Here is a 26,664-nt window from a genome sequence, read left to right as displayed (position 1 = left end):
TCAAAGCAGGCATTGACAGGTTGTTTAATGGTAAAGTTTTAGGCCTTTGTACAGCAAGAGGGAATGATGTGTCCTGAACTTCATTGCCGAGGGCTGTAACATTGTGGACACACTTTAATGCAGCATACACAAAATGACAGTAAGTCAAATTTATTTGATCTATATGATACAATTTGAGATGATTTTCTTATCCTACCTAGACAAAGCTACACTCACCTTGGACAGAAAGGAAAAGCAGTATATGGTTAAACATGAGAGACTTCCAAAGCTAACAGGAAGGCATCCTGTGTCCCAGTATGTGTCTCTGTACATTAGAAATCTGGTGAAAGTGAACGATGAAGAGCTGGTTCTACAGTAAAGCAGTGACTTGTGAGAAGAAAAATCATTGCTACATAGAACACACAACCCTTCTTTCTAGAGAAAGGGGAACACTGCTGTCTTTCTGAGTGGTTACTCAATGATTCTGACAACATGTTTTCTTGCCTAAAGGGAATAAAAAAATATGTAAGCAGATATATTGTCTTCAGTACTGGTGTGATATGTTGATGCTGCTATGAGACAAAAAATATTTCCATGTTAAAACCACAAATGTGGAAGGAAAAAATGCGTAACAATGAAATGTACCAGTTACATTGAAATATTGAAACACCACTGTATTTATTGCAATAAAATTTCATTATTAACTATTTTGACACCATCAGTCTGAATTTACGTGGTTTGAACTCCCCTCTTTGAAATTTCCAGTGGAATCTTTCAAGTTGAGGAATTTCAAAAAAACCTTAATTTGGCCCAATTAAAGTTTAGATCTACAAAAAATCAAGTTGCTCATGTTGAATGTTGGATAGGTCAAATTCAAGATGAAAAATTCAAAGAAAGTCAGAATACCAGTAAAACTCACCATGAATATAACATTATCAGTCATATACTGCTTTTGTACTTAAGTATTTCTACTTTCACCTGTTGATAATACATTGCAATTCTGATAAAAGCCAGCTCCTTTTGGAATACAGTAGACTGAGAAATGTAAATCAACTTTTTAGGTGATTTTCTATCTGTGCTAAAACCTTAATGCAGTTTTGGCATGTCAATAAATATTTTATAATCAGGATGTTCAGCTACTATTCAATGACTTTCATTGTCTTCCTTGGTGAAAAATGACGATGGGAATTTAGCATGTCATCTTTAATACAGTTATTCCAGTTCTGTCCAACTCCACATAAAACCCAAACAAACTCCCCATACAATCAAAAATAGTTGTTTTGTATGGATTAAAAACATGAGATACATGTTCATTTGTGAGCTTTAGAGGTGTTGGCAGGTGGATTTTTCAGCATTGGAGAGTATGTGCCATGCTAACTGTTTCCCAGCAGTCTTTATACTATAAACTAGGCAGTGTTGGTTGTAACTTAATCCTACAGACATGAGAGTAACTCTCAGCAACAAAGTAAATACGTGTATTTCCCAAAGTGGGGGAGATTTTATGATATTTTCCTTAATTCCACAATCTTTCACAGATTTTCAGGGATGTTTTTGTCCCAAGCTGTCAATACAGCATATCAGTACAGCAACCACACCAATACAATGTTTTTCAATGCTTGCTTTATTAGTTTATAAGATGTCATGATTTCTGCAAAGCCATTAGTAAAATATGTATTTAGAAATAGAGGAAATGAAACATTTTATCTTAGTTAGTAGAAAACTTTAACAGAAATTAGCGCCAGCATTCTGCTCAGAAGGTCATGATGCATCATCTTCATTTTGGTTGATGAAGGCTTTACACAAGGTCTTTGCAAATTATTCCGTTCTGTGGAGAGAAACAGTTCACTTCAGCTTGGAAAGTTAAAAGTCCAACATTATAGAAATTAAGATTTTCACATATATGCTGCATTTGATTTGAAGTCACAGACTAAATTTCCTAAATGCCATATAAGACGACACACATTAAAACTTGTTAATAGTGTAGAGGTTGGGTATGTTCCCTCAAACTGCACCTGACAATGTGTTATCAAATGAACAACATCCTTAAGATTATTGTTGACTTTGGAAAGTCTAAGAAAAGAAAACATCAATATAGAAATACAAAACCATCAAGATCAACAAGATTTCTTTGTTTATGTTTCTTTCAGTTGTAAATTTCAACTTAAACACGTGTTCTCCAGACTTACTTTTTTTAACTTCTCAATTCTTGTTGTGAGCCAGCTGGCTCTTGGGTCCACACAGTATTTCTTGTTACTCTTGGTGACAAAGCTGTAGGGTTAAAAATATAGATAAGAGAAAAAAATGTATATTTCATGCAACCAATTTGCCCCAAGCCATGAAAACAGCATTAACTTTAAAAGCATAGTATGACATTTTAATGTTTCTTACTTTCTTGCTGAGAGTTAGAAGAAAAGAATCGATACCACTTTCATGTCTGTGCATTAAGTATAGTTCAAAAGCTGAGAGATGATTAGCTTAGCTTAGCATAAACAGTGGAGGTGTGGAGAAACAGCTAGCCCAACTAGCTGAATGTTGTGTTGAATGTGTTTTCTTTTTCATAAAGCATTTCTAAAGCTGATTTTTCCAAAAAAAAAAAAAAAAAAAAAAAAAAAAGAAAAAAGAAATTGTAACCTGCATTGTTTACATGTGTTTACTTGCAAACAGTCTAATTCCTCACTGCCTTTGCTGGTACATTACTGCATATTTCAGTGCATTGCCTCCACATGTAGATCAGTGAAATACTATAAATCCAATGAGAGGATTGTGCATTGTGTCAAATGAGGACCTGCTCTTGAAAACAACATTGCTCCACAGTGCAGGACTAAAACTTATATGAACACAGTCCTGGTCCTCCTGGCTGGATAGGCTACTGAATCTCAACTACAGATAGATTATGTTCACATGGTGCATTTTCCAAGACTGTGTGATGTTGCAGAAATAACTTTAATATTGGGAACATAGGTAACTGGAGGTGTAATTAAAGAGGAACTGGACAGTAGAAGAGAAGATGCAATACAGTGTTGCACCACAGCACTCGGGTTACAACATGTATCTCAAAAATATGTGCAAGATGCTGCAGTATTATAGGAAATGTAAAAGCAATGTAGTTGAATGGGGCTGATTTTACACAGCTTGGTCAAATTAGGTCAACCTAAGGTTTCATTTTTTTAAAACCCATGTGAGTAGCTTTGAATAGGGTGTATATACAGTATTGTATAGATGTCGCCCTCTTAAATTAACTAAATTAACTTTCACTGTGATTCTGAAAGTTCTTCACATTAAATCTGGTTCATCTGCTCATGATTAGCTTTGTAGTGAAAACTGATCAAACACAACGCACCACAAATACAGATAGAAAATGAAGCTCGTGTGTCATTGAATACTTTCCCTTACATGTAAGCATGTACTTTACAAGGCAAGAGGTCTTTCTTCTGCACATAGCAGGCGTCAACAGTCTCCCCGATGGTGGCATTTGAGGTTTTGGTACAGCAGTGTAACGGGATGTCTCCCACGCTCGGGAGCTTACCCGTGGTACACTGACATTGCCCTAAAACACAGATCATACAGACACAGAAAAACATTAGTATAGTAATAAAATACTGTAAATAAATGAGTGCTGCATAGACTTACAAATGCAGTTTAGCTGCATTTGTCATCTATAAGAACTCACCAATAGGTACTATGGTGTGTGGAATAAATAATCCAAAATTTACAAATTGCTAATGCATTAACCAATATGTCTAAAGGATGTTTTGTTTTCCTCAGTTTAAGTTTTGAATTCACACAGTAACCAAGAACAAAGAACCATGTGATTTACAGTGATAACTAATAATAAAGCCTCTCATCAGCTATTCATGTTTGACTTCAATTTGCGCCTTAAAACATGCTATTTCATGGTCAGACAGTTTATAAACATATCTTCAGTTATTCTTCAAAAGCTACTTTACTCACTAGCAGTCAAAGCCACACTCACCTTGTCCAGGGAGAAAAAGCAGCATGATGAAACACATGCAAGTCAGTCCAAAGCCAGTAGAGAAAGCCATCCTGGGTCCAATATGGTCAACGTGTGTGTACAGTAAAGATCTGGTAATAATGAACCATGAAACTCTTATACTGTCCAGTCACAGAGTGGTTTATCTCTGACTTTCTAGACGAACATTTTTTGGTATAAATGTAGCAAAAAGGAGGAAACACACACCCCCTCATTGCTCATGTAGAGATAAAAGCAACACCGGGTGTCTTTGTGACTGGCTGCTCAATGTTCCTCCCTAAAACAGATTCAGTAACGGTGTGACATATTGAAATGACAGACAAAAAATGTTTATTAAAGTTCAAACCAAGACCTTTATTGTCAAGCCGCAAGTTGAACCACACACTTAGCTAGCTATACAAAATGAGATTTGCCTTCAACTACATAAGCATTTCTTTGTAGCAAGAGAGAATGACCTTTTCCTGTTATCCTTCTCATGCTATCTAGTATGTTTGGATGTGTGGAAATATTCGCACCTTTCCAAAAGTCCTCTGCAGGCATCTGTTTGATTTGTCTTTGGATTGATTGAAATGTATTTATGGGGACCATGTACAGTTTTAAACATAAACATTAACATTTGATGTACTGCACCAGAGTTAGCTTAATTTAACTAAGCTTAATTTAGCTTCCACTCCACTACATTTTAGAGGGAAATATTGTACTTTCTACTCCACTACATTTATTTGACAGCTTTAGTTACTTTTCAGATGAAGATTTGACACAACGGATAATATAACAAGCTTTTAAAATAAAACACATTGTTAAAGATGAAACCAGTGGTTTCCAACCTTTTTGGCTTTTGACGTCTTACAAAAAGCAGCGTGTAGTCGGGGTCACATTTCAGATGTCTATGAGTTGTTAACAGCTCCACCAAATAGTGATTTTTCCCTCTAAACTTCTCACATAGTTTCATTTCAGTAAATGTTCAAATGATCCGATATTTCAACAAAAATCAACGATTAGAGAAAAAATCCAAAAACTCAAAACAGATTTTTGTATCAGACCTTTGTATTTTCTTCTTTTCTCTCCCATTAATCATCTCATGACACCTCAGATCTATCTGGTGACCCTTTGGAGGGGCCCAACCCTTAGGTTGGGAACCACTGGACTAAACTTGCTAACTGTATATAAAGTAATTCAAACTAGCTCCACCTCCAGCAGCTACAACAGTAACATGCTGCTTACACACTGATGCTTCAGTATTAATAATCTAATGATGTTATATATAATAATATATCAGTCAGAGGGACCAAACCATTACGTTTACTGCAATACTTTAACTACATCAAGATGATAATACTCATTTACTTTTACTTCAGTAGGATTTTTCGTGCAGGACTTTTACTTGTAATGGAGTATTTATACATTGCTGTATTGGTACTTTTACTAAAGTAAAGGATCTGAGTAATTCAGAAACCGAAATTCAAGATGAAAACTAGGACACGCTCAGAGGACTCACCATGAAAATGAAGTGATCATGATTCATAGTGTTTGTGTATTGAACTCTTAAAGATGACCTCCAGATATGTTTTAAGACATATGGATATACTTACTTTGAATAATAACTTGTGGCCCACAAAAAAGTTTAATTACCTTGTTTAAAATTCTTAAAATCACTTGGAAGTTCAATTACAAGTAAACTGCATACTAGACCAAAGTTGGCTAGTCGTGATGTCACAAATCATAGGTACACACCGTAAACTGAGATTTAAGTGAATACAGAGAAACTTTGGCAGATGAATGTGAAAACAGCCGGCTAGTGCCAAGCTCTATATATACATCATTCTGCAGGTAAAACACATAACCCCAACCCAGTGGACAAGAAGAAAAACATATTTTTAACTGGACTTTAAAGTATAGTGAGATGGACTTGAGGATGAACAAACTTTTACTGTATATTACTAGTTACTACTACTACTACTTACTGTATATAAGGACAGAGTGCAGAGGGATGTGTGCTGAGAGTGATAAGCTGCACAGAATGAAGAAAACATCTGGATTAGCCGCTGTAGGTGCAACAGATGTGAGCATACCCAATATGCGCTCCAATCAAAAGTTTAGAATAAATAAAAACAAGCTGGACCAGAGAGTGTTGAGTAATCTGATATACTTTTTGTTCAGAAACAACTTGAATTGTATAATATGTTCATAAGGGTCATATGTTTGTTTTCGCTCATATTTGTTCAGCTTTATTGTTCTTGGTCATGATATAAGCTGATATAAACTGTAAACAAAGGACCAAAAAATGAAATGAAATCTTTATTAATTTAGAAAGCAAAAGATTCCTACAAAGACATTGTTAAAATCTTTAAATATATTTTAAATCAAGGAAAATTAATAATTTGATCCAAATTAGTAGAAAAATGAAACAGAAAATGGTATCAGTGTAAAGACTTCTGTGTAGGGAGTCACAATGCATCATCTTGGTTGTGACTGTCGAAGGAGTGCTTGAGAAACCCTGGTAGCCTAATGGTTAAGGTGCACACCACATGATGCAACATGTCCTGTCTCTCTCTAAACTTTAACTGTCAAATAAAGGCAAAGTGACCCCACCCAAAAAATACATGAGAGGAGAGGAAGGCATCCTGTGTCCCAGTATGTGTCTCTGTACAGTAGAAATCTGGTGAAAGTGAACGATGAAGAGCTGGTTCTACAGTAAAGCAGTGACTTGTGAGGAGAAAAATCATTGCTACATAGAACACACAACCCCTCTTTCTAGAGAAAGGGGAACACTGCTGTCTTTCTGAGTGGTTACTCAATGATTCTGACATGTTTCTTTCCTAAAGGGATTAAAAAATATGTAAACAGATATATTGTCTTCGGTACTGGTGTGATGTGTTGATGCTGCTATGAAACAGAAAATATTTCAATCATTCACAGATTTTCAGGGATGTTTTTGTCCCAAGCTGTCAATACAGCATATCAGTACAGCAACCACACCAATACAATGTTTTTCAATGCTTGCTTTATTAGTTTATAAGATGTCATGATTTCTGCAAAGCCATTAGTAAAATATGTATTTCGAAATAGAGGAAATAAAACATTTTATCTTAGTTAGTAGAAAACTTTAACAGAAATTAGCGCCAGCATTTTGCTCAGAAGGTCATGATGCATCATCTTCATTTTGGTTGATGAAGGCTTTTCACAAGGGGTCCACAAATTTTTCCGTTCTGTGGAGAGAAACAGTTCACTTCAGCTTGGAAAGTTAAAAGTCCAACATTATAGAAATTAAGATTTTCACATATATGCTGCATTTGATTTGAAGTCACAGACTAAAATTCCTAAATGCCAAATAAGACGACACACATTAAAACTTGTTAATAGTGTAGAGGTTGGGTATGATCCCTCAAACTGCACCTGACAATGTGTTATCAAATGAACAACATCCTTAAGATTATTGTTGACTTTGGAAAGTCTAAGAAAAGAAAACATCAATATAGAAATACAAAACCATCATGATCAACAAGATTTCCTCGTTTAGGATTCTTTCAGTTGTAAATTTCAACTTAAACACGTGTTCTCCAGACTTACGTTTTTTAACTTCTCAAGTCTTGTTGTGAGCCAGCTGGCTCTTGGGTCCACACAGTATTTCTTGTTACTCTTAGTGACAAAGCTGTAGAGTTAAAAAGACAGATAAGAGAAAAAAATGTATTTCATACAACCAATTTGCCCCAAGCCATGAAAACAGCATTAACTTTAAAAGCATAGTATGACATTTTAATGTTTCTTACTTTCTTGCTGAGAGTTAGAAGAAAAGAATCGATACCACTTTCATGTCTGTGCATTAAGTATAGTTCAAAAGCTGAGAGATGATTAGCTTAGCTTAGCATAAACACTGGAGGTGTGGAGAAACAGCTAGCCCAACTAGCTGAATGTTGTGTTGAATGTATTTTCTCTCTCATAAAGCATTTCCAAAGCTGAGTTTTCTAAAAAAAAAAAAAAAAAAAAAAGTAACCTGCATTGTTTGCATGTGTTTACTTGCAAGCAGTCTTATTCCTCCACATGTAGATCAGTGAAATAGCATGCAACCAATGAGAGGATTGTGCATTGTGTCAAATGAGGGACCTGCACTTGAAAACATTGCTCCACAGTGCAGGACTAAAACTTACTGTACTAAACCACTGAATCTCAACTACAGATAGATTATGTTCACATGGTGCATTTTCCAAGACTGTGTGATGTTGCAGAAGTAACTCTGATATCGGGAACATAAGGTAACTGGAGGTGTAATTAAAGGGGAACTGGACAGTAGAAGAGAAGATGCAATACAGTGTTGCACCACAGCACTCGGTTTGCAACATGTACCTCAAAAATATGTGCAAGATGCTGCAATATTACAGGAAATGTAAAAGCAATGTAGTTGAATGGGGCTGATTTTACACAGCTTGGTCAAATTAGGTCAACCTAAGGTTTCATTTTTTTAAAACTCATGTGAGTAGCTTTGTTTACAGTCTATGAAGGCTGAATAGCGTGTATATACAGTATTGTATAGATGTTGTCCTCTTAAATTAACTAAATTAACGCTCACAGTGATTTCTAGGAGTGATTCCAAGAAGTTCTTCACATTAAATCTGGTTTGTCTGCTCATGATAAGCTTTGTAGGCAAAACTGATCAAACACAACGCACCACAAATACAGATAGAAAATGAAGCTTGTGTGTCATTGAATACTCTCCCTTACATGTAAGCATGTATTTTACAAGGCCGGAAGTCTTTCTTCTGTTCATAGCAGGCATCGACATGCTCACTGATGGTGGCATTTGAGGTTTTTGTACAGCAGTCAATCGGGATGTTTCCCACTTTTGGGGGCTTACCCTTGGTACACTGACGTTGCCCTACAATGCAGCACATACAGACACAGAAAAACATTAGTATAGTAATAAAATACTGTAAATAAATTAGTGCTGCATAGACTTACAAATGCCATTTAGCTGCATTTGTCATTTATAAGAACTCACCAATAAGCACTATGGTATGTGGGTTAAATCATCCAAAATTTACAAATTGCTAATGCATAAACCAATATGTCTAAAGGATGTTTTGTTTTCCTCAATTTAAGTGTTGAGTTCACACAGTAACCAAGAGATAAATATCTGGTTTTAGCTGTTAATGTCATTGTATCCAATTTCTTTTCATCTGATACAATTTGATGTGATTTACAGTGATAACTGATGATAAAGCCTCTCATCAGCTATTCATGTTTGACTTCAATTTGTGCCTTAAAACATGCTATTTCATGGTCAGACAGTTTATAAGCATATCTTCGGTTATCCTTCAAAAGCTACTTTATTCACTAGCAGTCAAAGCCACACTCACCTTGTCCAGGGAGAAAAAGCAGCATGATGAAACACATGCAAGTCAGTCCAAAGCCAGTAGAGAAAGCCATCCTGGGTCCAATATGGTCAACGTGTGTGTACAGTAAAGATCTGGTAATAATGAACCATGAAACTCTTATACTGTCCAGTCACAGAGCGGTTAATCTCTGACTTTCTAGACGAACATTTTTTGGTATAAAGGCAGCAAAAAGGAGGAAACACACACCCCCTCATTGCTCATGTAGAGATAAAAGCAACACCAGGTGTCTTTGTGACTGGCTGCTCAATGTTCCTCCCTAAAACAGATTCAGTAACGGTGTGACATATTGAAATGACAGACAAAAAATGTTTATTAAAGTTCAAACCATGACCTTTATTGTCAAGCCACAAGTTGAACCACACACTTAGCTAGCTATACAAAATGAGATTTGCCTTCAACTACATAAGCATTTCTTTGTAGAAAGAGAGAATGACCTGTTCCTGTTATCCTTCTCATGCTATCTAGTATGTTTGGATGTTAGCTTAACTTAATTTAGCTTAACTTAGCTTCCACTCCACTACATTTTAGAGGGAAATATTGTACTTTCTATTCCACTACATTTATTTAACAACTTTAGTTACTTTTCAGATGAAGATTTGACACAATGGATAATATGACAAGCTTTTAAAATACAACACATTGTTAAAGATGAAACCAGTGGTTTCCAACCTTTTTGGCTTTTGACGTCTTACAAAAAGCAGTGTGTAGTCGGGGTCACATTTCAGATGTCTATGAGTTGTTAACAGCTCCACCAAATAGTGATTTTTCCCTTTAAACTTCTCACATGTTCATTTCAGTAAATGTTCAAATGATCCGATATTTCACCAAAAATCAATGATTAGAGAAAAAATCCAAAAACTCAAAACAGATTTTTGTATCAGACCTTTGTATTTTCTTCTTTTCTCTCCCATTAATCATCTCATGACACCTCAGATTTATCTGGTGACCCTTTGGAGGGGCCCGACCCTTAGGTTGGGAACCACTGGACTAAACTAGCTAACTGTATAAAAAGTACTTGAAACTAGCTCCACCTCCAGCAGCTACAACAGTAACATGCTGCTTACACACCGATGCTTCAGTATTAATAATCTAATGATGTTATATATAATAATATATCAGTCAGGGGAACCAAACCATTACTTTTACTGCAATACTTTAAGTACATCAAGATGATAATACTCATTTACTTTTACTTCAGTAGGATTTTTCGTGCAGGACTTTTACTTGTAATGGAGTATTTATACATTGCTGTATTGGTACTTTTACTAAAGTAAAGGATCTGAGTACTTCTTCTTCCACTGCCTGTAACCAAGAGTTCACTACTGTATAATCCAATTTGTTTTATAGGATACATTTCAACTAGAGATATAACTGGAGTGATAAAGACTCTGATCTGAATTAAATTCAATCTGTGCATTTTCACACTCAGTTTACTCACCAATCCTCAGTGGCCCTTCAAAACTAGTCAGTAGTAGTCAAAACCACACTCACCTTGTTCAGAGAAGATCAGCAGCATGATGAAACACGAGAGACAGTCCATAGCTAACTGAGAAAGGCATCCTGGGTCCAAGTGTGTCTCTGTACAGTAGCACATCTGGTAAAAGTGAGTGATGGAGAGTCTGATTCGTATCGCTCACTCTATTGAGTCCACCACCAGAGTCACAGAGGAGGAATGTTAAAGCTCTGATCCCTAAAAGAACAAGCACACCCTCCTTCCAGAGAAAGATGAGCACCATCTGTTCTTTGACTCTTCACTCAGTGTTCAAGTTGTGACTTCAAAAAACATTTTCAAGTTTTGCAAATTCAATTATTGAAGTTTGGATGTAAAAATTCAAGTTAAGTAAAAAAAAAAAAAAAAATCAAGTTGCTCAAATTATATCAGTCAAATTCAGAAACCGAAATTCATGATGAAATGAAGTGATCATGAATCATAGTGTTTGTGTACTGAACTCTTAAAGATGACCTCCAGATATGTTTTAAGACATATGGATATACTTACTTTGAATAATAATATTTTTGACTGGACTTTAAAGTATAGTGAGATGGACTTGCGGATGAACAACCTTTTAGTGAACTACTTACTGTATATAAGGACAGAGTGCAGTGGGATGTGTGCTGAGAGTGATAAGCTGCACAGAATGAAGAAAACATCTGGATTGGCCGCTGTAGTTGCAACAGATATACCCAATATGCACTCCAATCAAAAGTTTAGAATAAATAAAAACAAGCTGGACCAGAGAGTGTTGAGTAATCTGATATACTTTTTGTTTAGAATTTACAGAAACAACAAGCAGAGAGTTTAATGAGAAGATCAATACCTGTACAGTATATATTAAGCTACAGTCTATTCTGGCTTTTTCCAAAGGCAAAAAAAGTCTACAAGTACCTGGAAAGGTCACAAATTAACACATTGTATCTTGCTTGTAATCTGACAAAAAACAAAATGTAAAAATTACACTTTGGGTCTTACATAGGATAGCTGCTTCCAGTCTTTTGGCTAAGCTAAGCTAACCACCTCCCAGCTGTAGCCCATGCTTAACATGCAGACATAAGCTAGCCTAGCTCTCCTGGCTCTAGCCTCATATTTAGTGCACAAGAGTGCTTGGGAAACCCTGGTAGCCTAATGGTTAAAGTGCGTACCACATAACGCAACATGTCCTGTCTCTCTCCACACTTTGACTGTCAAATAAAGGCAAAGTGACCCCCCCCCCCCCCCCCCCCCCCCAAAAAAAAAATACATGAAAGAGCTAACCTTCTTATTTAACTCTGCAAGAAAACAAAAACATGTATTTCCCAATATCATTCTTGGTCTGCCCACTCATTATTGGCTTGGTAGGGGACACTGACACACCACAAACACAGACCATTGTGTGAGTGTACTTTTATTTACATATAAGCACGTATTTTACAGTTATCAAATGTGTTTTCCCTCTGTTCAAAGCAGGCACTGACAGGTTGTTTAATGGTAAAGTTTTAGGCCTTTGTACAGCAAGAGGGAATGATGTGTCCTGAACTTCATTGCCGAGGGCTGTAACATTGTGGACACACTTTAATGCAGCATATACAAAATAACAGTAAGTCAAATTTATTTGATGTATACGATACAATTTGAGATGATTTTCTTATCCTACCTAGACAAAGCTACACTCACCTTGGACAGAAAGGAAATGTTTCAATGTTTAACCATATAAACATGAGAGACTTCCAAAGCTAAGAGAGGAAGGCATCCTGTGTCCCAGTTTGTGTCTCTGTACAGTAGAAATCTGGTGAAAGTGAACGATGAAGAGCTGGTTCTACAGTAAAGCAGTGACTTGTGAGAAGAAAAATCATTGCTACATAGAACACACAACCCTTCTTTCTAGAGAAAGGGGAACACTGCTGTCTTTCTGAGTGGTTACTCAATGATTCTGACAACATGTTTCTTGCCTAAAGGGATTAAAAAAATATGTAAGCAGATATATTGTCTTCAGTACTGGTGTGATATGTTGATGCTGCTATGAGACAAAAAATATTTCAATGTTAAAACCACAAATGTGGAAGGAAAAAATGCGTAATAATGAAATGTACCAGTTACATTGAAATATTGAAACACCACTGTATTTATAGCAATAAAATTTCATTATTAACTATTTTGACACCATCAGTCTGAATTTAACATGCAGACATTAGTTAGCCTAGCTAACCCTCTCCTGGCTCTAGCTTCATATTTAGTGCACAAGAGTACTTGGGAAACCCTGGTAGCCTAATGGTTAAGGTGCATTAGGCTCCCCTCTTAAACTCCCCTCATTTGCCCCAATTAAAGTTTAGATCTACAAAAAAATCAAGTTGCTCATGTTGAATGTTGGATAGGTCAAATTCAAGATGAAAAATTCAAAGAAAGTCAGAATACCAGTAAAACTCACAGTGAATATAACATTATCAGTCATATACTGCTTTTGTATTTAAGTATTTCTACTTTCACCTGTTGATAATACATTGCAATTCTGATAAAAGCCAGCTCCTTTTGGAATACAGTAGACTGAGAAATGTAAATCAACTTTTTAGGTGATTTTCTATCTGTGCTAAAACCTTAATGCAGTTTTGGCATGTCAATAAATATTTTATAATCAGGATGTTCAGCTACTATTCAATGACTTTCATTGTCTTCTTTGGTGAAAAATGACGATGGGAATTTAGCATGTTATCTTTAATACAGTTATTCCAGTTCTGTCCAACTCCACATAAAACCCAAACAAACTCCCCATACAATCAAAAATAGTTGTTTTGTACGAATTAAAAACATGAGATACATGTTCATTTGTGAGCTTTAGAGGTGTTGGCAGGTCGATTTTTCAGCATTGGAGAGTATGTGCCATGCTAGCTGTTTCCCAGCAGTCTTTATACTATAAACTAGGCAGTGTTGGTTGTAACTTAATCCTACAGACATGAGAGTAACTCTCAGCAACAAAGTAAATACGTGTATTTCCCAAAATGTGGGAGGTTTTATGAAATTTTCCTCAATTTCACAATCATTCACAGATTTTCAGGGATGTTTTTGTCCCAAGCTGTCAATACAGCATATCAGTACAGCAACGGCACCAATACAATGTTTTTCAATGCTTGCTTTATTAGTTTATAAGATGTCATGATTCCTGCAAAGCCATTAGTAAAATATGTATTTCGAAATAGAGGAAATAAAACATTTTATCTTAGTTAGTAGAAAACTTTAACAGAAATTAGCGCCAGCATTCTGCTCAGAAGGTCATGATGCATCATCTTCATTTTGGTTGATGAAGGCTTTTCACAAGGTCTTCACAAGTTATTCCTCTCTGTGGAGAGAAACAGTTCACTTCAGCTTGGAAAGTTAAAAGTCCAACATTATAGAAATTAAGATTTTCACATATATGCTGCATTTGATTTGAAGTCACAGACTAAAATTCCTAAATGCCAAATAAGACAACACACATTAAAACTTGTTAATAGTGTAGAGGTTGGGTATGTTCCCTCAAACTGCACCTGACAATGTGTTATCAAATGAACAACATCCTTAAGATTATTGTTGACTTTGGACAGTCTGACAAAAGAAAACATCAATATAGAAATACAAAACCATCAAGATCAACAAGATTTCCTCGTTTATGTTTCTTTCAGCTGTAAATTTCAACTTAAACACGTGTTCTCCAGACTTACTTTTTTTAACATTTCAAGTCTTCTCTTGAGCCAGCTGGCTTTAGGGTCCACGCACCGATAATTGTTACTCTTGGTGACAAAGCTGTAGAGTTAAAAATACAGATAAGAGAAAAAAATGTATATTTCATGAAACCAATTTGCCCCAAGCCATGAAAACAGCATTAACTTTAAAAGCATAGTATGACATTTTAATGTTTCTTACTTTGTTGCTGAGAGTTAGAAGAAAAGAATCAATACCACTTTCATGTCTGTGCATTAAGTATAGTTCAAAAGCTGAGAGATGATTAGCTTAGCTTAGCATAAACAGTGGAGGTGTGGAGAAACAGCTAGCCCGACTAGCTGAATGTTGTGTTGAATGTATTTTCTCTCTCATAAAGCATTTCCAAAGCTGATTTTTTCAAAAAAAAAAAGGAAAAAAGAAATTGTAATCTGCATTGTTTACATCTGTTTACTTGCAAGCAGTCTAATTCCTCACTGCCTTTGCTGGTACATTGCTGCATATTTCAATATTTCAGTGCATTGCCTCCACATGTAGATCAGTGAAATACTATAAATCCAGTGTCAAATGAGGACCTGCTCTTGAAAACATTGCTCCACAGTCCAGGACTAAAATTTATATGAACACAGTCCTGGTCCTCCTGGCTGGATAGGCTACTGAATCTCAACTACAGATAGATTATGTTCACATGGTGCATTTTCCAAGACTGTGTGATGTTGCAGAAGTAACTGATATCGGGAACATAAGGTAACTGGAGGTGTAATTAAAGAGGAACTGGACAGCAGAAGAGAAGATGCAATACAGTATTGCACCACAGCACTCGGTTTGCAACATGTATCTCAAAAATATGTGCAAGATGCTGCAATATTATAGGAAATGTAAAAGCAATGTAGTTGAATGGGGCCGATTTCACACAGGTCAACCAAACGTTTCATTTATTTTTTCAACCCATGTGAGTAAATGGTAAATGGACTGTACTTGTATAGCGCCTTTCTAGTCTTCAGACCACGCTTTCACACTGCGAATCACATTCACCCATTCACACATATTCATACGCTGAATGGGTACAGGGGCTACCATGCAAGGTCCCAACCTGCCCATCTGAGGATATCTAATCATTTACACACTGATGGCACAGTCATCAGGAGCAATTTGGGGTAAAGTATGTTGCCCAAGGACATGCGGACTGGAGGAGCTGGGAATCAAAACGTCGATCTTCTAATTAGTGGACGACTTGCTCTACCTCCTGAGCCACAGCCGCCCTGAACTGTAAACAGTAGCTTTGTTTACAGTCTATGAAGGTTGAATAGCGTGTATATACAGTATTGTATAGATGTCGTCCTCTTAAACTAACTAAATTAACTCTCACCGTGATTCCTAGAAGTGATTCTGAAAGTTCTTCACATTAAATCTGGTTCGTCTGCTCATGATTAGCTTTGTAAGGAAAACTGATCAAACACAACGCACCACAAATACAGAAAATGAAGCTTGTGTGTCATTGAATACTTTCCCTTACATGTAAGCATGTACTTTACAAGGCAAGAGGTCTTTCTTCTGTTCATAGCAGGCGTCAACAGTCTCCCCGATGGTGCCATTTGAGGTTTCGGTACAGCAGGCAATCGGGATGTTTCCCACTTTTGGGGGCTTACTCGTGGTACACTGACGTTGCCCTACAATGCAGCACATACAGACACAGAAAAACATTAGTATAGTAATAAAATACTGTAAATAAATTAGTGCTGCATAGACTTACAAATGCCATTTAGCTGCATTTGTCATCTATAAGAACTCACCAATAGGCACTATGGTATGTGGGTTAAATCATCCAAAACTTACAACTTGCTAATGCATTAACCAATATGTCTAAAGGATGTTTTGTTTTCCTCAGTTTAAGTTTTGAATTCACACAGTAACCAAGAACAAAGAACCATGTGATTAACAGTGATAACTAATAATAAAGCCTCTCATCAGCTATTCATGTTTGACTTCAATTTGTGCCTTAAAACATGTTATTTCATGGTCAGACAGTTTATAAGCATATCTTCAGTTGTCCTTCAAAAGCTACTTTACTCACTAGCAGTCAAAGCCACACTCACCTTGTCCAGGTAGAAAAAACAGCATGATGAAACACATGCAAGTCAGTCCAAAGCCAGTAGAGAAAGCCATCCTGGGTCCAATATGGTCAACGTGTGTGTACAGTAAAGATCTGGTAATAATGAACCATGAAACTCTTATATTGTCCAGTCACAGAGTGGTTAATCTCTGACTTTCTAGACAAACATTTTTTGGTATAAATGTAGCAAAAAGGAGGAAACACACACCCCCTCATTGCTCATGTAGAGATAAAAGCAACACCAGGTGTCTTTGTGACTGGCTGCTCAATATTCCTCCCTAAAACAGATTCAGTAACAGTGTGACATATTGAAATGACAGACAAAAAATGTTTTTTAAAGTTCAAACCAAGACCTTTATTGTCAAGCCGCAAGTTGAACCACACACTTAGCTAGCTATACAAAATGAGATTTGTGGAAAACGCATATAATTACACAGACACACACAGGTCACGCTGGTTTTATCAGTCCACCACAGAGAAAAAAAGAAAGAAAAAAACACAACTCTCACTCCCAAATCTAAAACCGCAAACGTCTGGATCAGGAGATCACAGTGTGATACACAAAAAGCAGGTGGAAAAAAGAACAGAAATTCCTGATGTACCAGTAATTTGGGCTCTTTTTAAAGAATCTGACAATACAACAGTCATTGTCATTTTTAGACTTACAGTGTATTAAAGCAGAAACACACTTCTATCTGGTATTTATCTTAATATGACTCACTTGTATAGCTGCCTTTGTAATTGGGATTTACTGTAAGCCATGACGCTGCAGCATCACTCACACACTCCTGCTAATTCTATCATACGATGAGGGGGAAAGCTGCAAAATGACAGCATATGTCACGTCCAAGGAAAGACCATTAAGACAACAGCTGTTACAGCATTCCAGCCCCATCCCATCCCTGCTTCTGAGAGTGTAAACAAAAGATGAACAGCATAAACATCACCAGATTGCCATTTACTGCAGGGCTACTGTATTATGTGATATTTCTGTCTTTTTGTCCAACCTCCTCTTGACTCTTTATGGCCATAGTATCAGATTCACTGTGTGATTTCTAAATTGAAAAGGACGGTTACAGTAGGAACTGTTTTTTTTTTTTTTTTTAAAAAAAGGACTGATTTAGACCTAAATTATGACCATTAGCACCATTTAAAATCTGTAATTTAATAAAAAAAAATGACTCTAGACAGCCCCAAAAGTGGACATGTAGTGCCAGATGGATTGTACTGTAGGATTATTTTAAGTAACGTTTAGTGATGAGAAAACAGAGTTATTTATGTGTTCCCAGGAGTTGCTGATTTGCTCCATGACTCCATGCAAACACTAAAATACATGACAGACCATCAATATAAAAACAAGATGCAGTAGTGGATTGAACTCAAATTTGTGTGAGCAATCTTTTAAAGCAAGGACATTATAGAACTTTTGACAAAGTATATTTTTAGTCTTCAACTGTATTTTGTTTTTCTGGCATTTGACTGCCTAAATCTACCCATTTTGAATCAAAAAATTGAACTAGGCTACTAATAAAAAGAGGTAACAGATATTTCCATTTGTCAACTGATAGTGTCAGAAAATCCCAATATTTGTCATTCTCAACAAAGAACCTCTACTTAACATTGACAGTGGGTGTAGGAAGCTGCCTTGTGGAGTACAGTTGGAGAGTTTCTCCAGTCTCCACCAGAAAACTGCCATTTACCTTTACAGCTGCTTTAAATGGGATATATGTAAGAATTTTAGTATAAAACATTCAAAAATTAACACATTATCAACAGAATGTGAAGACATAACAGTTTTGACGTTATGTCAAAGACGTCTATCTATTATGTTGTAGAGATACAGTCTACTGAAGTTAGCATGCTAACCAGCTAGCCCCGGCCCCGGGTGTTTTGTCTCGTAATACCACTTTGTCCCTCAAGAGGTCACTGTTAGCATGCAGTCTGCCCTCAGTCCAACATGAGAGGGTAGCGTTACTTCTTCTAGATTAGATTCATTCAAGCAAACGTTAGCAATGAATTGATATTGCTATCATACTTAGTCTTAGTCCTAGTAACTTTGTTTGCTAACTAACAGAGCACTGATAAAGCACTATTGATTCGGTGCTCACGTAGTGTAATGGAACAGACATCCCAACTTTCTGGTGATATGCTGCCCCTAATTGGTTTGGAATGTGAAGTATGAATTTGACAGGTGGCCAATTCGTACATATAGCACCTTTTTCTCAGTTTTAAATGAGCATAAAACACTGGCTCTAACAATCTACCCAGGGTACACAGTAGTGGTTTGGATGTGTGACGGTTAACCATAAAAATGTTTCTTTCATGTTTGTTTTAAACAAAAGGACACAGCAGACGAACAGATCCAGAAGGGAGGAGGAGGGGTTTCCTGATCTCTAGCGGGAGGAGTTGGAACTGGAGCGTGACCGGTGACGGCGGCGGCCGGGTGATCGAGACCTGCGACGCACCGGAGAGCGTCGCCGTGGAGACCGAGATCTAGGACAGAAGATTACAGAGGGAGAGCAAGACAAAGGCAGAAGAAGAAATAGTGAAAGTGAAAATTACTACTGAACATTTAAAAAAAAAAAAAATTATACACATTTTAGAGTTTGAATGTCATTGTGTTGTGACAAACAGTAAATATATGTGTGGGATAATCTAGGGTTGCACTGATCCCACTTCTTCAGTCCTGATACTGATACCTGGGCTTTGGGTACTGGCCAATACCAAGTACAGATCCGGTACCAGTGTTTAATTAATAAACTGTATGCCTCACAGTGTGGAAGAGACTGGGATCATTCTTTTATGTGTAAGGCAAAATGTAACAAATAAATTCATAAATATAAATTTACTGAATTGTTATTTATTAAAATAACGGTATCCGATACCAGATCAGCCCATTGTCACCACTATCTGAGTCAGTATCGGGCCGATATCCGATATCATTATCGGTATCGGTGCATCTCTGGGATAATCTACATTATTTGTTTCCAAAATGCAGCGCTGCTTCTCCAGCACTGGCGCTCATCACATGCTGCTTACCTTCTCCTCATTCGAGGTGGAGTGCGTCGCCACATCGGAGGTGGAGGAGGCATCCGGCGAGGAGGAGACAGCCTGCGAGGTGGAGGGCGCACTGTAGGAGCCAGTACAGCTGTGACTGTGATCTCCTGACCATCAATCTGACCTGGGGAAAAAAAAAAAAAAACAATCAAAAATAATCACATTCATTTTGAGACATAAATATAAGTGCCACTCTAGTCTCCTCTACACTACACTTACCTCCGTCCATGTGTTTAAGCGCCTTCTCTGCCTCCTCAGGGGTCTCAAACTCTACATAAGCGTAGCCCTTGGACAGGTGAGGGTGGACGCGGTTCATGGGCATGTCGATCATCTTGATCTTGCCATAGGTGGAGAAGATCTCCTGGATGTGTTCCTTCAAAGACACAACAAGAGATTGCTTTGAAACCTTCTACACAATCTACATCTTGACACAATTATATGTATTCAAATGAGAGTTTTATCCAGAGTGTCATTTCTTTTTACTGTGAGTGGAATATGAGGGAAGTTGGACCAACAGCTTTAGGTAGATTTCAGTCACAACATAAAATAAATGTAGCCTATTAAGAACAGTAGTTAGGCCTAATGTGAAGCCCCATTCAACCACATTATTTTACAATTCCTATAATATTGCAGCATCTTGCAGATATTGCACAGGCACATGTTGCAAACCATGTGCTGTTGTTCACCTCTCTATGTATCTCTTCTGTCCTCATGTTACCTTATGTTCCCAACATGAGGGGGAAAAATGATTAAGATTTAAGACTTTATCAACATTTTTTACTTGTTGTAATGAAGTTGTAAAGAGGAGATTTGTAGCTCTCCTAAATATTGGCAGAGTTGGGAGTTATTCCTTAAGTTAAGAAAGTTTATAAAATGCTCTTACTGCTCATCCTCAAAGAAGCTCTGAGAATTTTTGGCCAGTTAGGAGTGATTTTCTACTCTACACAATTTTTCAAGTACTCTAATAAATAGATTGCAACAGAATGAAGATATAACATTACTGCATGACACAAGTAACAAAGCTGGGTTATTTATGTCTTTTATAATTGCTCATGCATGTAAACACTTGTGACTTATTTCTTTTAGACTTTTATTCATGTTCATGGACAAACAAGAAACCTGAAATCATCCCACAACAGTCCCTATATTTTCATCTTTCATCTCTTTTACTGTGTCACTAATTGTTTTTCTATTGGCCCCCTTCTATACAATGAGCAACAGGCTTTGAGGGCATAAATTGTCACATTGTGGGTGTATGATATGCGCTATTGTGTGTGGCTTTGTATCTTGTATTATGTGTCCTGTGTGTTTTTTGTTTTGTACTGTTTGTTATTGTGCTGTTATATGTTTTAACTGTGACCTGCCAACCTGCAAACCTTCTAGATTTATATTAATCAATAACACAAATCTTACTGCTCTTCTTCCATCATGTGGAATTTCAGTGTTTGATCTGTCAATTGCAACTATGAGCTAAAGTTGAGCAATGCTCAGTGTTTAGATATTCCGCGCTGGTCTGTGTCACACGCACACATGCTGTAAACAATCCCATTGGCTTGTGGGTGTAACAATCGGCCAAGAAAAACATCTGGTTGGATACAGCTGTTTTTTTTCCACCATCAAAGTCATTGAATAAATGGGAAGTTCAAAACTGTGAATTTTGTTAAAAGGTGACAAGTTTGCACCCTCATAAGATGTTTGTTTGTTACTTTTCATTATTTCAAATACACTTTTATTTGTTCTGGGGTTCCTGAGGAGCTGTGATCACAAGATAATTAAAAAAAGGAAAACATTGATTTATAGAAAATGTTGTTTCCTAATCCTTGACACTTTATTTAGGGCCTTTTGCCAGAAGTTACATGTGTTTCATGTTTGGATCAGCCAGTTACGCAGTTTCGGCCACTACTGTAAACCTTTTTAAATTGTAACCAAGCACTGTAAACCTATACAAGTCCTGATTTTCTTGAGCAGTTGACTTACAGCAATGTGCTCTGAGGTCAGTAGTGTTGTTGAGTATTTACCTTGATGACATTTCTGGTCAGCCGGCCCAGGTAGACCTTGGTGGGTTTAGGAGTGGGACTCCTCCGTCGTCGGTCCCGGTCATCCTTCTTTGCTGATTTAGACCTACAGTTAGTAACATAATAAGTTTGTACTTCCTCATTATAATAATAATTATAGTATTTCCTGGATGTTGTGTGTGAGGGAGTCAGATAAAAGAAATAAGCTTAATTTTTCAAACTATTTCATAGTAATCAATTCCTTACTTTGAGCGTGAGCGTCGTCTGTTGTTGTGGCGCTGCCGGCTGGGGCTCGGCGAGGACGATGAGGAGGAGGAGGAAGATGAGCGGGAGCTGGAGGAGCCCGAGTGGCTAGAGGCAGAGGAACTGGAGCCGCTGGAAGAGCCCGAGCTGGAACCTGAGCTGCTGCTGGAGCTGGAGCTGGACCTAAATGACAGCAGGTTTCAGGATGGGAAGAACTGGCTGAAGAGACTTGGGACTTTGAACTTAAAGTGTTTATCTTTCTCTGTACAAAGTAAATACTAAAGATAAACAGGAGCACAAGTCAGCACCTAAAAGACAATACAGAACAGATCGATGACCCATTGTTGAAATTGGGCCACGTTTTCTTTTCATTGAATGAAAAGTAAAGCAATATGGAAAACTGGGACATGGAACAAGCTCAATGGAACATAACAGCATCCACTTTTATTTTGTAAGAACAGGCTCTGACCTGCTGCTCCCACTGGAAGCACTGCGTCGTGAACGGTTCTTCTCTCTACCCCGGTCTTTGTCAGCCCCTTCTTTTGTGGTTCCTGATTTCTCTTTACCTCGCTGTTTACTCTTTTCATCCTCCTTCCTCTTTGTTGGTGAAGGCGCCCTGTTGGAGGGGAAGTAAAGAAGACGAGTTAGCCTTTAAGACACCAGACATCACTTAGCCGAGATGAAATCTGACACTTTCACAATATACACAAATTGATGTGTGGGTATCTATTGTATCTTGGTAGAGGTCTGACTGCGTAAAAATCAATAAATCAAATCATCGTTTCAGCTCTTTATCTGCCTATGTTTGTGCCATGTATGTGTATGCCAGTGAGAATACAATATCTATCAAAAACGACTAATTTTGAAACACAAAATATAAACGAAAGATAGGGTTGTTTTCCCAGATTGAGCATGCTGTGAAACCCAAGATGGTCCAACGTGTTAATACCATGGCTGTATAATTAATTGTGCATAATCATACGTCGTAAGATTAATTTGAAAACATTATTATGAAACAGTCCTGACATTTAACACATTCGCGTAATTCGTGATAATTCGTTCTAGTGTCCACTGAAAATAACCAAGATATCAAAATACATTTGCAGAGCAATAAAGTATATTGTCAACTCGCAGCGAATTAACACTGAAAACATTTTAATGCTAACAGTTAGTTAGCTTGACACACACTCGTGCACGTTAGCTGGTGGGTTAATATTAGCTTCATACGTTCTGCAGATAGTGAAATACGCGTGTTTGCAACCAAAATACTGTACTTATCAGGACATTATTTCGTTGCTACTTATTGGCCACACTTACATATTAATCTTATAACAAACGCTCATGAAAATGGGGCCGTTTACTTACATCTTTCCACCTATGCGCGACAGGAACAGTCTCACAGAGATGACGTATTGTTGTAGTTCGGTGTAAACCAATCAAAACACCAAACGCACACGGGTAGAGACAGGCAAAAACTGGGGTAAATTTTCCCTTTTTTAGGACTGTCAGGACAATCGCTCTCTACTAAACGGGATAGTTATGTAGCCCTGTTGATTAAAAAGTTGAATGGTATTAGTTGAACACACAAACACTGCTACAATATCACCATTAGAACTTTTTAATCGCGTAGGACGGCCATATGATGCAGTTTGCTCGGTTTAGTGTCTGGATCACTGATTGGCAAGTTGCCTGACAATTCTTACTGAGGGAATACATTTAACCATAATAAAAAGCCGTTTATCAGTGGAATATCCATTTCTCTACCTTTTCAAGTAATTTGGTTTCAAATGAGCAAAGACATTTCCAATATACCATATTTTATTTTCAGTTTAAGCTAGCAATAGCTAACTGTAGTGCTCTTAAGGAGTGACAGGTGACAGGCACACATACAGAGGGAAGGTCACAATCGTTTGCTTTTCCTGAGGGTCTGACTGCCATGCTTCAGATGAACTCCACAGGAGAAACTGAGCCAGAGGACACCAGCAAACCCTCCAGCAGTGCCAGAACTCTTGCTTTGACTGTGTGCTCTGCTGCCATCGGAGGCACCTTCCAGTATGGGTACAACATCTCAGTCATTAACGCTCCCACCAACCACATCCAGGGTTTCATTAATGATACCTATATGGAGCGCTGGGGCACAGGCTTGGACACACCCCAGGTGACCCTAGCATGGACTATTATCGTATCAGCCTTCTCACTGGGAGGTTTGCTAGGGGCCCTGCTAGCAGGGCCTATGGCAGTCCGCTTTGGGAGGAAGAACTCGCTGCTTCTGAACAACTCCTTTCTGTTTGTTGGTGCTGTGTTTGTGCTAATGAGCAGAGTGGCAAAATCATTTGAGATGATCATCTTCGCTCGATTTCTAGTGGGGATTAACTCAGGTGTCAGTATGAATGTCCAGCCTATGTACTTTGGGGAAAGCGCCCCCAAACACCTTCGAGGTGCTGTGGCGTTTTCATCCGCCGTTTTCACTGCATTTGGGATTTTCTTGGGTCAGGTTGTGGGACTCACTGAGCTGTTGGGAACAGAGCCTCTCTGGCCCTACTTACTAGCTAGTAACTCTTTGCCAGGGTTGATCCAGCTGCTCACCCTACCCTGGTTCCCTGAAAGCCCCAGATACCTTCTCATTGACCGGGGAGACAGGGAGGCATGTGTCCGTGCGCTTGGGAGACTCCGTGGTGGGGAGGCTCCTGTCTTGGAGATGGAGGAGATGCTTCAGGAGCAGCAGCAGCAAGAATCCACAGCCTTAAATTCTGGATGTGCACCATCTGCCAAGACACCGTGGTCTCTCTTTAAGGATCGTGGCCTGCGATTCCAGCTCAGAACGGTCATGGCTGCTAGTAGTGCCATGATGCTCTGTGGCAATGACTCGATCTACTTCTATGCTTCCTACATCTTTCTCGAGGCAGGGATCCCTCCAGAGAAAATCCAGTACGTCACTATTGGCACTGGGGCAAGTGAGCTAACTGCGTCTATAATGAGTAACCTCCTGATTGAACGAGTGGGCCGCAAGTATCTTCTTGTTGGAGGATACAGTCTTATGTCTTGCTGGACTGTAGTCTTTACTGTAGCTCTCACACTCCAAAGCCGTGAGGTCGCGGGGATGCCCTACCTCAGCATGGCATGTGTGTTCGCTTACATCCTTAGCTTTGGCTTGGGCCCTGCAGGCGTGACAGGGATCTTACCGGCTGAGATCTTTGACCAGTCGGCTCGGCCGGCAGCATACATGGTTGCTGGATCGCTCATGTGGATCAACCTGTTCTTGGTGGGAATGTTGTTCCCCTTCATCGTCAACAGCCTGGGGAACTTCTGCTTCCTGCCATTCTTGGCTGTGTGTGTGGTGTCTGCTGTGTTTTTGTGGCTCACCTTACCAGAGACAAAAGGCAAAACGCTGGCTGAGATCACTGCAGAATTTGATAGAAAGAATGGAGGGAAGGAGGAGAGGCCGGACGGGCAGTTGGATGAGCCCATAAAGGATCACTACCAGCTGGGTAAAGCCTGCTCCTTCACTAATCTAACGCAAGATCCTGACCCTGGTCTTAAGAATGGGGACTGAAATTTGATATTGTCCAGTAAGAGTATAAGTGACACAGGCAGTGCCTTTGTGGTCACTTTATGCGCTTTCAGAGTTGTAATCTGAAGTTTTATTTGTGAAAGATGATCTCTGCGTAATGACTGATAATTCAATTTAATTCTGGTTTCATGAGTATTAGGATGTCCTGCTCATGCAGAAGTAATGTATCTGGACTTAAAGTACTCAAGTATAACTGAGAGTCATCTTTTAAGAGACTCTGTTAATTACTTACCATATGATCACTATGAAGAAGGGAAGGGGGTCCAGACAGTTCATTGATGCTCTTGTCAAGTGATGACAATCTTTTCCCTCTATAGATTACTTTTCAAGGAAAAAAAAGATTCAAAGCTGAATGAAACAGAAATTCTCCGTAACTGTGTCAAACTTTCCAAAAAACTGCCGTACAAATCTTCATTATAAAAAATTCTACTACAGAAATATACTTAAATAAAAGTAAAGTAGAAATAGAGTACGGCACCTCTTTGATTTTGTGTCATCCATAAATTATACACTTGTCAGGCTCAATAATAAAAAACGTAACATGATTAACGTTTATCCATTCACCCACTACCTAGAGAGAAACATCCACTTTGGATTCTTTGATTCATGTATTTGGGAACCAATCACTAATCAATGCACTTTTTATCACCTCATACCGCTGTCATTCTAGTTCTCTGCCAAAGTTTTGATCCCGATTTTGAATTACTGTATAACAAAGCTGCATAACACTTAGGCATACCCACCCTGAATGTCTTGACAATAATAGAGATGTTTGTAGCAGAGTGTGAAATCATTTGAATTGAATGTATCAAATGGTTGCCCACTGTAACTCTACACTCCTGCACTGAGTAGATAAAAATACATGTTTTACATGTTTTCCCATTCAGGGACACAAGCAGGGATATTTCCTTAACCCTGGCAGCTTGAGTGTCTACTCATGTAATTTCCCAGGATGACAGGCCTCTATAATTTGTGGTGGTATTTGTTATTTATGCATCAACTGGACTATACTTGAACCATATTAATCAATACCAAAGTGCTCCTAGCAACATGATTTAACCACCTCCTCAAATGTTGGTGGTCATGTACTTGATTTATAAATGCAGCTCTGCAAAAAAGCCAGTAGATGTCGCCA

The 26,664-nt window shown here is 38.0% G+C and overlaps 4 protein-coding genes across 6 annotated transcripts; 1 reads left to right on the top strand and 3 right to left on the bottom strand.

Annotated features, from left to right (window-relative positions):
• Window positions 1-1,582: 1,582 nt before the first annotated feature.
• On the bottom strand, window positions 1,583-4,134 carry LOC121886860 (eotaxin-like). Its single transcript, XM_042397201.1, has 4 exons — window positions 3,953-4,134; window positions 3,373-3,526; window positions 2,166-2,247; window positions 1,583-1,804 (listed from the first exon to the last, which is right to left on the bottom strand). The coding sequence occupies exons 1-4, from the start codon at window positions 4,020-4,022 to the stop codon at window positions 1,775-1,777; spliced, it is 336 nt and encodes a 111-aa protein (XP_042253135.1). The 5' UTR covers window positions 4,023-4,134; the 3' UTR covers window positions 1,583-1,774.
• Window positions 4,135-6,990: 2,856 nt separating this feature from the next.
• On the bottom strand, window positions 6,991-9,532 carry LOC121886859 (eotaxin-like). The gene is made up of 4 exons (XM_042397200.1): window positions 9,325-9,532; window positions 8,690-8,843; window positions 7,541-7,622; window positions 6,991-7,179 (listed from the first exon to the last, which is right to left on the bottom strand). Exons 1-4 carry the CDS (start codon window positions 9,392-9,394, stop codon window positions 7,129-7,131), a joined length of 357 nt encoding a protein of 118 aa, XP_042253134.1. The 5' UTR covers window positions 9,395-9,532; the 3' UTR covers window positions 6,991-7,128.
• Window positions 9,533-16,971: 7,439 nt separating this feature from the next.
• On the bottom strand, window positions 16,972-25,887 carry LOC121886759 (RNA-binding protein with serine-rich domain 1-like). 3 transcript variants are annotated; one of them, XM_042397003.1, is made up of 7 exons: window positions 25,762-25,887; window positions 22,428-22,574; window positions 21,962-22,141; window positions 21,719-21,821; window positions 19,920-20,073; window positions 19,683-19,824; window positions 16,972-19,136 (listed from the first exon to the last, which is right to left on the bottom strand). In XM_042397003.1, the coding sequence occupies exons 1-7, from the start codon at window positions 25,803-25,805 to the stop codon at window positions 19,037-19,039; spliced, it is 870 nt and encodes a 289-aa protein (XP_042252937.1). In that variant the 5' UTR covers window positions 25,806-25,887; the 3' UTR covers window positions 16,972-19,036. The 3 variants fall into 3 exon arrangements, with proteins under 3 accessions (XP_042252937.1, XP_042252940.1, XP_042252938.1); XM_042397006.1 differs by lacking the exon at window positions 25,762-25,887 and adding an exon at window positions 23,324-23,407; XM_042397004.1 differs by lacking the exon at window positions 25,762-25,887 and adding an exon at window positions 23,276-23,329.
• Window positions 23,675-25,749, top strand: LOC121886758 (solute carrier family 2, facilitated glucose transporter member 11-like). Its single transcript, XM_042397002.1, has one exon. It carries the CDS (start codon window positions 23,895-23,897, stop codon window positions 25,509-25,511), a length of 1,617 nt encoding a protein of 538 aa, XP_042252936.1. The 5' UTR covers window positions 23,675-23,894; the 3' UTR covers window positions 25,512-25,749.
• Window positions 25,888-26,664: the final 777 nt, after the last annotated feature.

This window comes from Thunnus maccoyii, chromosome 20 (assembly GCF_910596095.1).
Source record: "Thunnus maccoyii chromosome 20, fThuMac1.1, whole genome shotgun sequence".
NCBI classification, from domain to species: Eukaryota; Metazoa; Chordata; class Actinopteri; order Scombriformes; family Scombridae; genus Thunnus; species Thunnus maccoyii.
The sequence above is the reverse complement of the archived record's forward strand: the minus strand, read 5'-3'. Positions and strand labels throughout refer to the sequence as shown.

Excerpts from the sequence above, each read along its gene's own strand:
- LOC121886759 (XM_042397003.1), bottom strand. The coding sequence starts at position 25,805 with ATGAACTGTCTGGACCCCCTTCCCTTCTTCATAGTGATCATATG. Across the intron at positions 19,825-19,919 it reads GCTTAAACACATGGACGGAG|GTCAGATTGATGGTCAGGAG; the intron begins GTAAGTGTAGTG and ends TTTTTTCCCCAG. Across the intron at positions 19,137-19,682 it reads CCACCTCGAATGAGGAGAAG|ATCTCGGTCTCCACGGCGAC; the intron begins GTAAGCAGCATG and ends CTTCTGTCCTAG.
- LOC121886758 (XM_042397002.1), top strand. The coding sequence starts at position 23,895 with ATGCTTCAGATGAACTCCACAGGAGAAACTGAGCCAGAGGACACCAGC.
- LOC121886859 (XM_042397200.1), bottom strand. The coding sequence starts at position 9,394 with ATGGCTTTCTCTACTGGCTTTGGACTGACTTGCATGTGTTTCATCATG. Across the intron at positions 8,844-9,324 it reads GCTTTTTCTCCCTGGACAAG|GGCAACGTCAGTGTACCAAG; the intron begins GTGAGTGTGGCT and ends GCTGCATTGTAG. Across the intron at positions 7,623-8,689 it reads TGTAAAATACATGCTTACAT|CTTTGTCACTAAGAGTAACA; the intron begins GTAAGGGAGAGT and ends TTAACTCTACAG.
- LOC121886860 (XM_042397201.1), bottom strand. The coding sequence starts at position 4,022 with ATGGCTTTCTCTACTGGCTTTGGACTGACTTGCATGTGTTTCATCATG. Across the intron at positions 2,248-3,372 it reads TGTAAAGTACATGCTTACAT|CTTTGTCACCAAGAGTAACA; the intron begins GTAAGGGAAAGT and ends TTAACCCTACAG. Across the intron at positions 1,805-2,165 it reads GAATTGAGAAGTTAAAAAAA|AACGGAATAATTTGCAAAGA; the intron begins GTAAGTCTGGAG and ends TTCTCTCCACAG.